Source organism: Cervus canadensis, chromosome 7 (assembly GCF_019320065.1).
Source record: "Cervus canadensis isolate Bull #8, Minnesota chromosome 7, ASM1932006v1, whole genome shotgun sequence".
Taxonomy (NCBI): Eukaryota; Metazoa; Chordata; class Mammalia; order Artiodactyla; family Cervidae; genus Cervus; species Cervus canadensis.
The window spans coordinates 70678999-70693581 of NC_057392.1; the positions used below are offsets into that span (position 1 = coordinate 70678999).

Consider the following 14583-nt stretch of genomic DNA (forward strand, 5'->3'; position numbering starts at 1 on the left):
TGATGGAAGGCACTACATGCATACTGTTGCAGTGCTGCTGTTTTTCCCTTTCCCAAGTCAACAGTCCCTTCTGGAAACTGGCTCCCCGGCAGATGGGCACACACCAGCTCTTACCTCCTGCAGATGCTGGAGGCCCTTCCCTTCTACTCACTCCAGACTCTGGCTTTTGAGAACCACGCTTCAGTTCATTCTGCTCCCTCTGCCCCAGGAACTCAGCAAATTCATCCCTCAAAATATGTCAGACCTCTGTTTTTATTCACATTTGTTACTAATTGTTTTGCCAGTAAGATTTTTTTTTCTGATTATTGATATTTCAATTAGCTTCTAATGTCAATTTGTTTTGTTTAGAGGGGAGAGTTTAAAATTAGTACCCTGTTAATCAACCCATTGATTGCCTACTGCAGGTTATATAGGGAAACAAATATTTCCTCCTGTAAACTAGAAATAAATGTCATACCTTTTCAGTTCCATGAGAACTTAAGTATTCTCTTTAAAGGTGTGGGCTTCTGTATAAATTTCTAAATGTATAATAATTATAGAGGCAGAGAGTTCTGATTTCAGCATATTTTCATTATAGAAAATTTGGCAAACACAGAAAAGCAATAAGAAAATTAAATTTTATCTGTAATCCCACCACCCAGGGCTAATAATTTTAACATGGTATGTATCTCATTCCACTTTTTTCTATACATAAATATCACTGTGTTCTATTTCTTTTTTAAAACATAATCGGGTTCTTGTAGTTCCACAAAGTTCTTTATTATTTAAACAATATTGCACACACTTTTCCATGTCATTGTGTTCTATAAGATTTAATAGCTACATTGTACTATATTTAATGTCTGCATTGTATCACGTCATATGAGTATGCCATAATTTCTTTAAAGAGAACCTCAGTAGCACACAGATTTTTCACTGATTTACAAAAGGGGGTGTGGTTGTAGATAGCATCTTGGTCACCTTCTTAATTGTTTCCTTAACTAAATCCTAACCCTGGAATTTCCAGCCAAAGGAAGTGTGTAGTTTCCTTTGCCCTCTGACTTCATATTGTATCTCTAACAATGTTTTAGAGGGCTTTTTCCTCCCATCTTTTCTGAATTCTGTTATTTTATTTAATCTTTGCCAATTTGTTGGGTTTCAAAATGAATTTCCTTTTTTTTTCAATGTGCAATTTGAGTGTTTAAAAATGTATCCATTACCCATTTGTACTTGTTCTTTTGTAAACTGTCTAGACTATTCATGTCCTTTGTCCATTTTGTTGGAATGTTTCACTTTCTTTTAATGACTTATAAGTAATTTAAGTATACAAGAGGCTAATTTCTTTCTCCCATTTGTTGCAAATCTGATTTGCCAATTGCTTTTGCATCATGTTTATAGTATTTGGGGGAAACTTCAATTCTTATTAATCAGATCTATCAGTTGTTTCTTTTTTCTCCCCATTTTAATAAATATGCTGAGAATAGCTTCCCCAACCCAAGATAAAATATTTCCTATTTCCTTATATTTTATCTTCTAGTGCTTGTTTAATGTTACTTTTTATTTTTTGATATTTATTTACTTATTTTTAAATATTTATTTACCTTTTTATTATTTATTCGGCTGCACTGGGTCTCAGTTACACACGGGATCTTCAGCTGTGGCATGTGAACTCTTAGTTATGGCATGTGGGATTTAGTTCCCTCACCAGGGATCGAACCTGGGTCCCCTGCATTGGGAGTGTGGAGTCTTAGCCACCATAGAAGTCTCTGATATTATATTTTACATTCAGCATCTGCAGATTATTTTAATGTTAGAGAGGAAGTAGGGACTCTTAACTCTTTTTGCTGGAGAAACCAGCTGGTCCAGAACTGCAGGACTGCAGTACTGTCTGCCTCTCCAGCCTGCAGTGCCTCTTCATGCTGCGCCAAATTGCCACACATCCTAACCTATTTGTAATCTCTACTGCTTCCTACTGAAGGTCTGTTAACTTGCATGCCAGTGTGGTATCATTTTAATTATCATAGATGTGCACTTTAGTACTACTTCCTTCCTACCATGCCACTTCCCCAAATTAGTATTTTTTTCCAAAATAATCTTGGCTACTCTTATTCATTCTTCCACATGAACTTTAACATTGTTTATTCAAGTTCTCTCATTAGTTTCTCGTTCGTGACCACAGTATATTTATTGTTGCTGTTGTTTAGTGTCTAAGTTGTGTCTGACTCTTTTGTGACCCCATGGACTGTAGCTCACCAAGCTCCTCTGTCCATGGGATTTTCTAGGCAAGAATACTGGAGTATAAATTAATATAAAAAGAGCTGATGTCTTTATAATATTGAGCCATCCTATTGAAGAACAAGGTATGTAGCTCAGTTTCTTCAAAATTTTTATGCTTCAGTAATGCTTTAGGATTTTCATTATTGGAGACAGGAGTACTTCTGCTTTATTGACTATGCTAAAGCCTTTGAATGTGTGGATCACAACAAACCGTGGAAAATTCTGAAAGAGATGGGAATACCAGACCGCCTGACCAAGAGAAACCTGTATGCAGGTCAAGAAGCAACAGTTAGAACTGGACATGGAACAACAGACTGGTTCCAAATCAGGAAAGGAGTATGTCAAGGCTGTATATTGTCACCCTGCTTATTTAACTTATGTGCAGAGTACATCATGAGAAACGCTGGGCTGGAGGAAGCACAAGCTGGAATCAAGATTGCTGGAAGAAATACAAAAACCTCTGATACGCAGATGACACCACCCTTATGGCAGAAAGCAAAGAAGAACTAAAGAGCCTCTTGATGAAAGTGAAATAGAGTGAAAAAGTTGGCTTAAAGCTCAACGTTCAGCAAACTAAGATCATGGCATCTGGTCCCATCACTTCATGGCAAATAGATGGGAAAACAGAGGAAACAATGACAGACTTTATTTTTGGGGGCTCCAAAATCACTGCAGATGGTGACTGTAGCCATGAAATTAAAAGACGCTTGCTCCTTGGAAGGAAAGTTATGATCAAACTAGATAGCATATTAAAAGGCAGAGACATTATTTGCCAACAAAGGTCCATCTAGTCAAAGCTATGGTTTTTTCCAGTAGTCATATATGGATGTGAGAGTTGGACTATAAAGAAAGCTGAGCACTGAAGAATTGATGCTTTTGAACTGTGGTGTTGGAGAAGACTTTTGAGAGTCCCTTGGACAGCAAGGAGATCCAACCAGTCCATCCTAAAGGAAATCAGTCCTGAGTTTTCACTGGAAGGAAACTTCCAATGCTTTGGCCACCTGATGCAAAGAACTGACTCATTTGAAAGAACCTGATGCTGGGAAAGATTGAAGGCAGGAGGAGAAGGGGACAACAGAGGATGAGATGGCTGGATGGCATCACCGACTCAGTGGACATGAGTTTGAGTAAACTCTGGGAGCTGGTGATGGACAGGGAGGCCTGGCGTGCTGCAGTCCATGGGGTCACAAAGAGTTGGACACAACTGAGCGACTGAACTGAACTGAAAGATTTTTGTTGTCCTTTTGGCTTTTTGCTGACTCTCTACATTTCATGATAAGTTTGTTCCTAGGTGCTTTACTATTCCTGGCAACTTTTAAACTGTCTTAAAGAGGCGGTTGTTCTTGAACAAGCATTTTCACTCTTCCACAATAGCAGACACAAATAATACATTAAAAAAGCACCATGAAAACCTTATGTTGATTTTAGCTCTTTTTACTGGGAAATATTCTCAAAGATGAATGTTGTGACCTAGAGTCGAGCCATTTTCCCCCTTAAAAAAATGCACTTCAATCCATTTCCCATCTGGTTTATTTTTGAATAGAAATAGACACATTTAAATGTGACATCAGTTCTAAATAGAATCAACCATCACAGTACTGCACTGAACGTCACAACTGCATGCCAAACAGTTCACTAAGTCCTAGAAAATTATCCAGACCTTACAGATGTGGCCATCTCTCAACAGAAACCATTAACCACACAGATAGAGCTCAGAATCAGTGACAGTGGTCGACATGAGCAGTGGAAAGAACAGAAATTTTTCTGCACTTTTCCTACTGTCCCACTGATAATGTAAACAATTAAACATTCAATAATTGCTATTATTCACCTCAGCGTACAATCAAATTCATTTTCTCTGAAGTCTTAATCCTCAAATACCCAGGGTACTTCACATTATATTTACTGTACTTTTTAATATAAATTTTTAATAATTAAACTGACAGGCAAAATAATTTATTACTGAATATTATCTGTTATAGGCTTATTTAAATACTTTTTCTACTCACAAGTTCTTAACTGATAACTTGACAGACACGTTGCCTCACCTCTTGTTCTCATTTAAAAGCGAAGTCACAGAAGTATTCTTTCTTGCTTTTTTCAGCTAGTTAGACCCAACCCAAACCAAAGACATTATTCTAATTGGCTTATTGTTGTAACTTGCACTGTCCTTCAAATTTGACACAGTTAAATTTTGCTTTGGGTCTTAAGGAGCAGCAGCATCTGTGTGCAAACATCATCCTTTAGGATCTTTATTGAAAGTTATCCCTTTATAGTCTGCATGTGTGCGTTCGTGCTCAGTTAGGTCCAACCCTCTGCGACCCCAGGGACTGTGGCCCACAAAGCTCCTCTGTCCATGGGATTTTCCAGGCAAGAATACTGGAGTGGGTTGCCATTTCCTCTTCCAGATGATCTTCCCAACCCAGAGATGGAACCTGTGTCTCCTGCTTCTCTTGCATTGGCAGGTGGACTGTTTACCACTGCACCACTTGGAAGACATAATTAGAAGTAGAAGTAGAATTTTGAGGTTATAAACCTCTAAGAATCATAGTGAGCCCAGGTACCAGATTCATTTGTTTTAGATAATTTTTTTAATTTATTTATTTTTTTTTGGCTGCACCACTTGGCTTGTGGGATCTTAGTTCCCTGACCTGGGACTGAACCCAGACCCTCGTAGTGAAAGCATCAAGTCTTAACCACTGGACCACCAGGGAATTCCCTTTTAGAGAATTTTTATACGATAGAAAAAGTGAAGACTAAAACTAAAGTGAGATGCCCTTTTATCCCCATAATCTGACTGAGCTTTTTTTAGGTATTGGTAATATTGGAGTTGACTGGGGAGAACACACATGATAAATATTATGTGTGTTGGAACAGTCTTCCCTGAGGTAAATTTTGCATAATGTTTGACCCAGGAACTTTAATTTTTAAATTTCTCTGAGTGAAATAATCATAGAAATTCACAAAGTAATTATATGTGATGAATAAATTATGTTCATTATAGCTTTGTTTATAATAATGGAAAACTGGAAATGACCCAAAAGGTCATAACAAAAGAGCTAGTTAAATAAATTTTCGCATAACTGGAAATTCTGCAGTCATTAAAAATGATGCTGTAAGTGTACATATTTAAATACTAAGAGGGTAACAGTATTGTGATCTCCACCCTGTTAAATCCAATGGTCAGTTCTCATCGGAACTGAACACTGTGTTGGTCCAGGATACTCACCCTCTGACTTTTCTGCAGCCTCACTGACTGCTCCTTCTCTCCCCTACTGTTGAGGTCCTTTTCTCTGTCTATACTTATCACATGACTTTATGAGTATACATATGTGGGCAATTCTCAAAATTATATCTCCAGCCAAACCTTCTGTCCCAAACTCCAGATTCATTTATCCAACTGCCTACTTAGTATCACCACTTGAGTATTTAATAGATGTCCCAACAAGTTCAAAGTTGAATTCCTGGTCTTCCTTCACTAGCTGACTCTACACACAGAATTCCCCATCTCAGCTAATGGCAACTGCCTTCATCTAGTTGCTCAAGCCAAAGAGCCCTTTTAGTCATCCTGATGCCTATTTTTGTCATGTTCTATGTCCACTGCATCAGTGAAACCTGATCTCCCCACCTTCCTCCCCACTGCTCACGCCACCATCGTCTCCCACCGAGATCACTGCAGTGACTCCCAGCTGCTCTCCACGTTTCAACCCACACCCTGCCCAGTTTATTCTCAACACAGCAGCTGGTTTTTTAATATGTAAATCAGTTTCTGTCACTCCTTGCTCCCGTGCCTGCAGTGCGTCCCAATTTCATGCAGTGTAAAAGCCAAAACCCTTCTGAGACCCATTCCTCCACTTCTGTTTCCAGTGTAGCACAAGCCTTTGTATTTATTCCTTGAACCTGTCAGGTGTGTGAGAAAAGGGCTTTGGACTCAGCTTAGATTCTTGCTCTGCTAATAAAATGTCTCCAACCTTTTGTTTCCCATTTGCAAAATGGGAATCATGCACCATCAACCTCACAGGATTAAAATAGATGTGCTTTTTAACTCTCTGGCTTTTTGTAAGCACAAGAGCTCTTATCATTTTCAAATATGACCTCTGAAATTTGTCTTGCTTTGCCTGAGAATTTCTTATTATTTCTAGTCCTCTGTTTATATTTGATCCACTCAGACAATCTACTGCATGTATTCTTTTATGCCAGGTACTCTGGGGATATGAGACTAACTAAATCATTCTCTCTCAAAGAGTTTATGCACTAGAACTGGGAGATGGGCCGGTTAAAAGCAAAAAGTGTGTGAATATTGCAGGTGTTCTGACAAAAACAAAGCATATGTGAGGCACGGTGTGGGGGACAAAGAAAGAAAAAGTGACCGGGGAGAAATAGGAAGTGGGAGAAGAAGGAGCCATCAGAAGTTGTTTAGAGGCAGCCTTGTACTGAATCCTGAAAGATGGTAGGCGGGGAAGGAAAAGACTGACTACTCCCAACTCATACTCTTAAAGCATACCTGGTATTTACCACGTTTTAATCAATTCCTTCTGAGGGTGATTCTTTATTCGGTGTTGATCTAACCCACCAAATTTAACTCTACCCAGAGAGACTCTTATGTCTTTTGTGTTCATTTCTATACCCTAGAGTTCAGCATAGTTCTTGGCCCAAGGGAGGGAAGAGGGAAGGTTAGAAGGAAAAAGGGGGGTAAGAAGGTTGGGTCTTGGTTAAGAGCACAGGTTTAGGAGTTCGGTGGTCCAGGTTGGAGTCCCAGATCTACAGCTTATTAAGCTGTGTGACCTTGAAAGAGTTACTTAAACTTTCTGTGCCTTAGTGCCCTTTTCTGTAAAAGGAAAATAATAATAGTGTCCCCTTTTTATTATTTTTTAATGGTTACTTCCTCATAGGCAGTTGAGGATTTACTGAGATCATTTCTGGAAAGGGCTCAGCATATTGGCTGGCACATTCTTTGAATACCAGTCCTATCTTCCAAGGTCCTCACCTTCCTAGGCCAAATTACAAGGACTCTCTTAGAATGAAATGAAGGTCTTTCTTGTCTAACAGTTAAAAGTTTCAAGCATTGTAACAACTTAGGGCTTTTGTTTTGTTTTGCAACTTAGGATTTTTTTTTTCATAAAGACACACACAGTCTTTTTTTGTATATTTATTTATTTTTAATTGGAATATAATTGCTTTACAATATTGTGTTGGTTTCTGCCATACATCAACATGAATCAGCCATAGGTATACATATGTCGTCTCCCTCTTGGACCTCCCTCCCACCTCCCACCCCTTCCCACACCTCTAAATTGTCACAGAACACTGGTTTGAGTTCCTGAGTAATACAGCAAATTCCCACTGGCTATCTATTTTACATACGGTAATGTGTATATTTCCTCAATTCGTCCCACCCTACTCTCTCAATTCATCCCTCTCTCTTCCTCCCCTACTGTGTCCACAATCTGTTCTCTGTGTCTCCGTTGCTGCCCTGCAAATAAGGTCATTAGTACCATCTTTTAGATTCCATATATATGTGTCAATATACAATATTTGTTTTTCTCTTTCTGACTTACTCCAATCTGTATAATAAGCTCTAGGTTCATCTACCTCATTAGAACTGACTCAAATGCATTCCTTTTTATGGTTGAATAATATTCCATTGTATATATGTACCGTTGCTTCTTTATCCATTCATCTGTTGATGGACATCTAGGTTCCTTCCATGTCCTAGCTATTGTCAGTAACACTGCAATGAACATTGGGGTACATGCTGTCTTTTTCCCTTATGGATACACATTTAGTCTTAATGGCTTCCTTTGATTTCCTTTTTAAAAAAATAGGCTTGTATGGTTGAGTGCCTGAGTTACTGTACTGTTTGAAACAGTGCCTGCAAACAAAGTGTTTTTGTCTCAGTTACTCATTCAGGAGGACACTTATATTTCAGGGTTGTCCTTGGCTATCTTTCTGGCCCCAGTGAAGACATTCAGGATCCAGTGAGTGACAAATTCTTCAAGGAGGTGTGGGTTTCAACAGCAGCTCGAAATGCTACAATTTATGATAAGGTGAGATTCGCATATCCTCCTCCTTTTTACATTGAATCATATCACAAAAGTATATCATTATTTCTGCATATTATTGGTACAGAGTATTCTTAACAAGTGTAAAAACACAACATACCTCCAAATTATAATCAAATACTTCTTTGTGAAGTGAAGTGAAGTCGCTCAGTCGTGTCCGACTTCTTTGTAGACGTTAAGAAAACAGAGTCAGTAAGAGTCATGGATTATGGTTTAGAAGAGACTTCAGTGGCATTCTGATCTCAGATTCCAGAATCCCATCATAAGCCTCCTTAGTGGGTGGTTACCCAGACTTTGTACATGTCTAGTGATAAAAAGAAAAAGCAGATGGGATCAAAAAATGAGTCAGACCTGAGTTCAGCCCAGCTCACGCAGTTGCTGGTGGTATGAGTATGTGTATAGTAATTTGATGTTCTGAGCCTTCCTTTCTTTCCTCTCTTATAAATTGGGAGGAATATTCATGAGGTGGTCATGAGGATAAAAAATAATCTGTTAAATGTATTTAGTACATAGCACATAGTAAATGATATGCATTCTAATGATGAAGCTTATTAATAATGAGAAACTTCCTCATTTGGACAATTGCAACTTTGGAAAGGTTTTAAAACCAGCTTCATCTGTTAGGGAGGCCAAATGCCTCTTCTAGTACGTTCCATCCATTAGTGATGAGAAAGACTGTGCAAGAGTTAAGAGTCCCCCAACCCTGGAACAGGTTACATCATCAAGTAGCTACCTTTATCACAGAAAATATTCAAACTGAGATCCATTGACTCTATCATATGACTGTCTATCATAAACAGGGTAAGAGGGCATTCTTCTTCTGACTTCCAGACTCCCTTCAGCACAGAAAATTCATCTGTGAACACAAAAAATTCATGTTTCTAATGAAACATGACAACTATCTACATAGACCTATTTCATACTGAGGACTCACAGACATGATTAAATAGGTCGTATGTGTAGAGTATTTTTAAAATGCAGGGCACAGCCTAGTTTGGATCCTGGATTGGGGGGAATAACAGCTCTAGAAGACATTTTGGGAATAATCAGATCAATCTAAATATGGACCATATCTTAAATGACATGAAATTGATTTTCTGAGGTGTGAGAATGGTATTATGGATATATAGGCACATTTCCTTATTCTTAAGAAATGCATACTGAGGTATTCAGGTGTGAAGTGTTATGATGTGTGAAACTTATTTTCAATGAGCAAAATACATATATAACTGATAACTTTAAGTACAGGTACCGACATAAACATTTTTCAAAATAAAAAGAGAAAATATACAATTTTTCTTTTAGACGAGAACCTCCAGTGAAATTCAAGGATGATTATTATCCAAAAAAATTAACCTTAAAGTAGGCTATCACCCATGAATCTCCCTACCACCACCTGACATTATCCTGTGGTCAGTCACAGGATAATGCAGATTAGATATGCACTCATTTGTGCTCTGTCAATCATGTCCGACTCGTGTGACCCCGTGGACTGTAGCCCACCAGGCTTCCCTGTTCATAGTTCTCCAAGAATACTAGAGTGGGTTGCCATGCCCTCCTCCAGGGGGTCTTCTCCACCCAGGGATTGAACCCAGGTCTCCACCATTGGCAGACCAGTTCTTTACCCCTGAGCCACCTGGGAAGCACCCCTCCCCCATAGATCAGATATACAATCTCTCTCCCCCACCACCGTCCCATACTGCATGGTATATAGAACTTCTCCAGCCAGGAATTGAACCTATGCCCCCTGCGTGGAAGCTCAGAGTGTCAACCACTGAACCACCAGGGAAGTCCTCTATGGTTTTTTTCTTTTTTTGATGGAAGCAAATCTCGCACTCTCTGTAGCAAATAAAAGAAGCAACCCTTCAATCAGGTCTGTGATGTAACATAAAACACATATGTTTCATAAAACAAAGGTTTTGTCTGTCAGAGTGAGTATTTTCCATAAAGGGGATATGCTTTCTTTTAAACTTATCACTCAGTTTCCTATTTGCATTTTGATCAGGTGTTCCGGTGCCTTCCCAATGATGAAGTACACAATTTAATTCAGCTGAGAGACTTTATAAGCAAGCCCATATTAGCAAAGGAGGATCCCATTAGAGCTGAGGAAGAACTGAAAAAGATCCGTGGGTTCTTGGTGCAATTCCCCTTTTATTTCTTGTCTGAAGAAAACCTACTGCCTTCTGTTGGAACCAAGGAAGCCATGGTGCCCATGGAGGTTTGGACTTAAGCGTTATACTTATTTGCAGCTCAGAGACTTCCACTCTGAAGAGTACACGTCACATTCTGACTTTCTGGAGACCTAATAGACAAAGCCAGACCCAGAGCACACATCCACCCCTTGGATTGCAACTCTTTGAGTTGACTTGGAAGGGCTGCAGTCATACTGATGTAAGGACAATGAACATCGGCTTGGCTTTATAATTCCTCGTGCCTCTCCTTGTGAAAAAGGGACTGCGTTCTTAGGTAGTATATACCCAACAGCTTCAACACATATTTCAATTCCGTGATGTATACCAAAGTGCATTTTCTTTGCTAACAAGAATTTATCTGTAACTGTGATCTACGTTGCCAAAAGTTGTCTGAACCTCCTTAATTTCCTCTGACCCTCACACATGCAGCTGTTGTTTGCTGGACCTGCCTTCATCTTGTAATCCATACAGGCTCTGTTTCACAGAATGTTTACTGCTAGAAGATGTTGTGATGCTGCTCTGAGATTCTTGAAGGTTCCATGGGATGCTCTGCCCATCTGGTCCTGGAGTTGTGGTGTGCACCCAACCAAGGATGTGGTCCTTCTTCCCTTCCAGTGACTGAAAGGACAGGACAGACCTTAGTATACACAGCAGCCCATGTTAGGTACTTCTGATAATATTGATAGTATGTATCTTGACACGACAGAGCAACAGGAAGGAATTAAATTTGATTATTACAGCAGAGATTTCACTTTACCTCCAAAGGCACTGACAAGATGTATCCTTATGATAGGGCCCACCGGATCAGATTTGAAAACATGTGTAGGATATTTGATTACACAGCAACCCATAAAACTCAAAGACAGAGCATACAGCCTTCAGAAATCACCAACATGTTGGTGGGAATCAGATTCAGATAAGGAAAGAACATTTCTTACAGTCCTGTAAAATTTCCTGCCATCCATAGCTGCCAGATTGAAATTGGAGTTTCTACATCTCAAAATAAAACCAGCAAATACAACTTGTCTTTCAAGAGAATCAGGGGCTTCATAACTCATGCCAAGTGAATGAGTATGAGCCCAGCCTTATTTGACATTCAGCTCTCCAGCTATGCTACCTTCTAGAAGAAAAATTGATTGTAAAATACATGCACCATCTCTTGCATTATTAAATAAGCATTAACATTCCACTACAGTTCCAAAGAGGTTAGGGTTATTTATTAATTCACACTATCCTCATCTGTGACTTGTTCAGGAAATCCATTTCTCCTTTTTGGATGTTAACATACCCTTTGATACCCCATAGCTCTAGTTTTATTATGCAGAACTACTCTTACAACTTGAAGAACTAATGTGGGTTCCCAACAGGCCATAAAATATGGTATAGATGGGGCTTCCCTGCTGGCTCAGACAGTAGAGAATCTGCCCGCAATGCAGGAGATCTGGGTTCGATGCCTGGGTCAGGAAGATCCACTAGAGAAGGGAATGGCAACCCACTCCAGTATTCTTGCCTGGAGAATCCCGTGGACAGAGGAGCCTGGCAGACTATAGTCCATGGGGTCACACAACTGAGTGACTAACACTTTCACTTTCACACTTACACTGAGTGCAATAATCACACCTTTATGGGTTACCTGGACAGAATCTCGTCCAAAGAAGTAAGGATCCATACCTGTTTCATAGAGCTGGTAGTCCAATCAGTCAGTCAGTTCAGTTCAGTCACTCAGTCGTGTCCAACTCTTTGCAACCCCACAAATCGCAGCATGCCAGGCCTCCCTGTCCATCACAAACTCCCGGAGTTTACTCAAATTCATGCCCATCGAGTTGGTAGTCCAGTAGAAAAGACTAAATAGGAACATAAAGCCAGTGAAACATAAAGTCAGTTAGCAGGAAAGAGACAGTGTTACATACCCACAAGAGAGTTTTACAAATGAGGTGAGACTGTGTAACCAACGATGGAAATTAATATGCTTTTATGGCGGCCAAAGATGAAAAAATGGCTTCATTCTATAGCCGTCATAAATAAGATGTTTGCTATTTGTGAAGTTTAGATTGCCATTTAAAGTGTTGAGTATATGTGGAATACCTACGGATTTCTCATATTTTCTTTTTCAATGTTTTTTTAAATGTAGAAGAGTCAAAAGACTGGCTCTTGAAAGGGCCCTTTCTCTTTAAAAAAAAAAAAAGCATGTAATACAACCTCTCCCCATTTTATAGCTGAGGAAACTGAGACCCTTGTTAGTTGAAGGACTCTTCACCCATTAGGACTAAGGACACTGCTGCGGTCCCCTGCTGGCCTCTCCTTTCACTCATCACTGCCCCACAATGAGGAGATGCAATAAATAGATTTCAGAGAGGATGTCTCTAAGCTGTTTTGAACCCTGTGATCTTATGGATTTATGTGCTTGTCCGTGTCCCTCAACTAGAATGGAAGCTCCATGGGTCAGGGACTTCCCTGCGTTTTGTTCATATTGTTATCTCCAGATCTTGAAACAGAGCCTGGCTCATAGGAGGTGCTCAGTACAAGTTTGTTGGATAAATAAAGGAGATGGAAGAGAGAGCTAATGAAATGAAAACCTTATGGAGTCTCAGACAAGAAAATCTTCCTGCTATTGCTAAAGAAACTGTTAGCAAGGTTCTTTTCTACTGAATCTTCTCAAAGGCAAGATGTTTATCTGCAAAGAGAGGGGCTACAAGATTTATTTGGGTGGATTTATGGGAAATTCAGGGCCACAATGCCTTGCTTCGCAGTGGCAGTTTACATAATGTACCATTCTGTAAAAATCACATGGGCTGTGGACACAAGATGTATGACCTAATTACCCATCATTCTCTGACACCGTTACTACCTACTAGAAGTTCAAATACCTTAACGTTGCAGTGTCTGATATAAACTTTAAAACGCAAGGGACTAAATAAATAAATAAAATGCAAGGGATTTAGCATCTTGAAAAACTATTATGAATCTGTACCACGCTTTAAACTGACTATAATCTTTTGAAATTACAAAAGGTAATTACAGCCTTTAAGTGCTGTACCTGAGATTCTGATAATCCGTGTGATCATTTTTGCTTTCAAGAAGGGGGAAAAAAAAATCTGTGATTATAAGAAGTGAAGGGTAGAAAGTGGTCATGGCCTATTAAAGCTATTCATGCTGGCCAAGCTTAGTCGTTGGAGGACGCTCAACACCGCAGGTCAGGTGCAGGCGTTTGCTCTGGAGCAGGTGTCCACTTGGTTACTCACCCTCTAATGGGACTGTCTTCTTTTTCAGCTGCAAAGCATCACAGAAGGGCTTGGAGAGCTGGTCACTAGATAATTGAGTGACATATTGTAAAACAAAGCATTGATTTTATTTTAATAGCATCTTTGGAAAAAAATTTTATCTCTAGGTAATCAAAAATGTAAGCAGTTAATCTCTTAAGTAATAACAAGAAAATGTAATATATTTTTGAATTAACAGTCTTCCAGATGAAAACAGCAAGCCAGGAAACCTTTTTTGCAGATGTAAGATAACAGGCATAACAGGTTTTATATACATTATGAAGACCCTGCACTTCTTTCTGCCTCTCCTCATTCCTTATTCTTTCAACCACTGGCCCCATCCAGAGCCCTTCCTTATTATGGAAACCATTTTAGAGGACAAGAAAGAGCTTTCTGGGGAAAAAAGAAAAAAAAAACCATGAGGCCTCTATAATAAATTTCAGTTTAACTCACACTTTGAAGTGACTGACAAAATATTACTATTTTTTAACAGAGGTAATGGTTCTTTTTAACATTTCTGATCTGATATGGCACATGAGCATTCTCAGCTGCCTGTCACCTTCTGGAGAGGGGCTAAAGAGGACTCTTCATGTCTTCTCACCCCTCTCTATTCTCTCATTATGAAATGAGCAAATGTTATAGGATTTTCAGTGTGCTTAGGAATACAATTTTATTCCCTTGGAAGATCCTCTGAGGTCAGTTAATACTGGCAATTTGGAGGTTTAAAATGAGTTTTACCAGGCATCAGTTCAGTTCAGTCGTTGAGTTGTGTCCGACTCTTTGCAACCCAATGGACTGCAGCATGCCAGGCCT

The 14583-nt window shown here is 39.3% G+C and overlaps 1 protein-coding gene across 5 annotated transcripts in view; it reads left to right on the forward strand.

The window, feature by feature from the left end:
* PLD1 (phospholipase D1) overlaps window positions 1-13553 on the forward strand; it is a 221864-nt gene extending 208311 nt beyond the window's left edge. For all 5 annotated transcript variants that reach the window (XM_043473733.1, XM_043473736.1, XM_043473732.1 and 2 more), the window contains 2 exons: window positions 8186-8303; window positions 10324-13553. In XM_043473733.1, coding sequence (XP_043329668.1) covers window positions 8186-8303; window positions 10324-10548 — 343 coding nt within the window. In that variant the 3' untranslated portion in view covers window positions 10549-13553. The remainder of the gene's footprint in view (window positions 1-8185; window positions 8304-10323) is intronic.
* Window positions 13554-14583: the final 1030 nt, after the last annotated feature.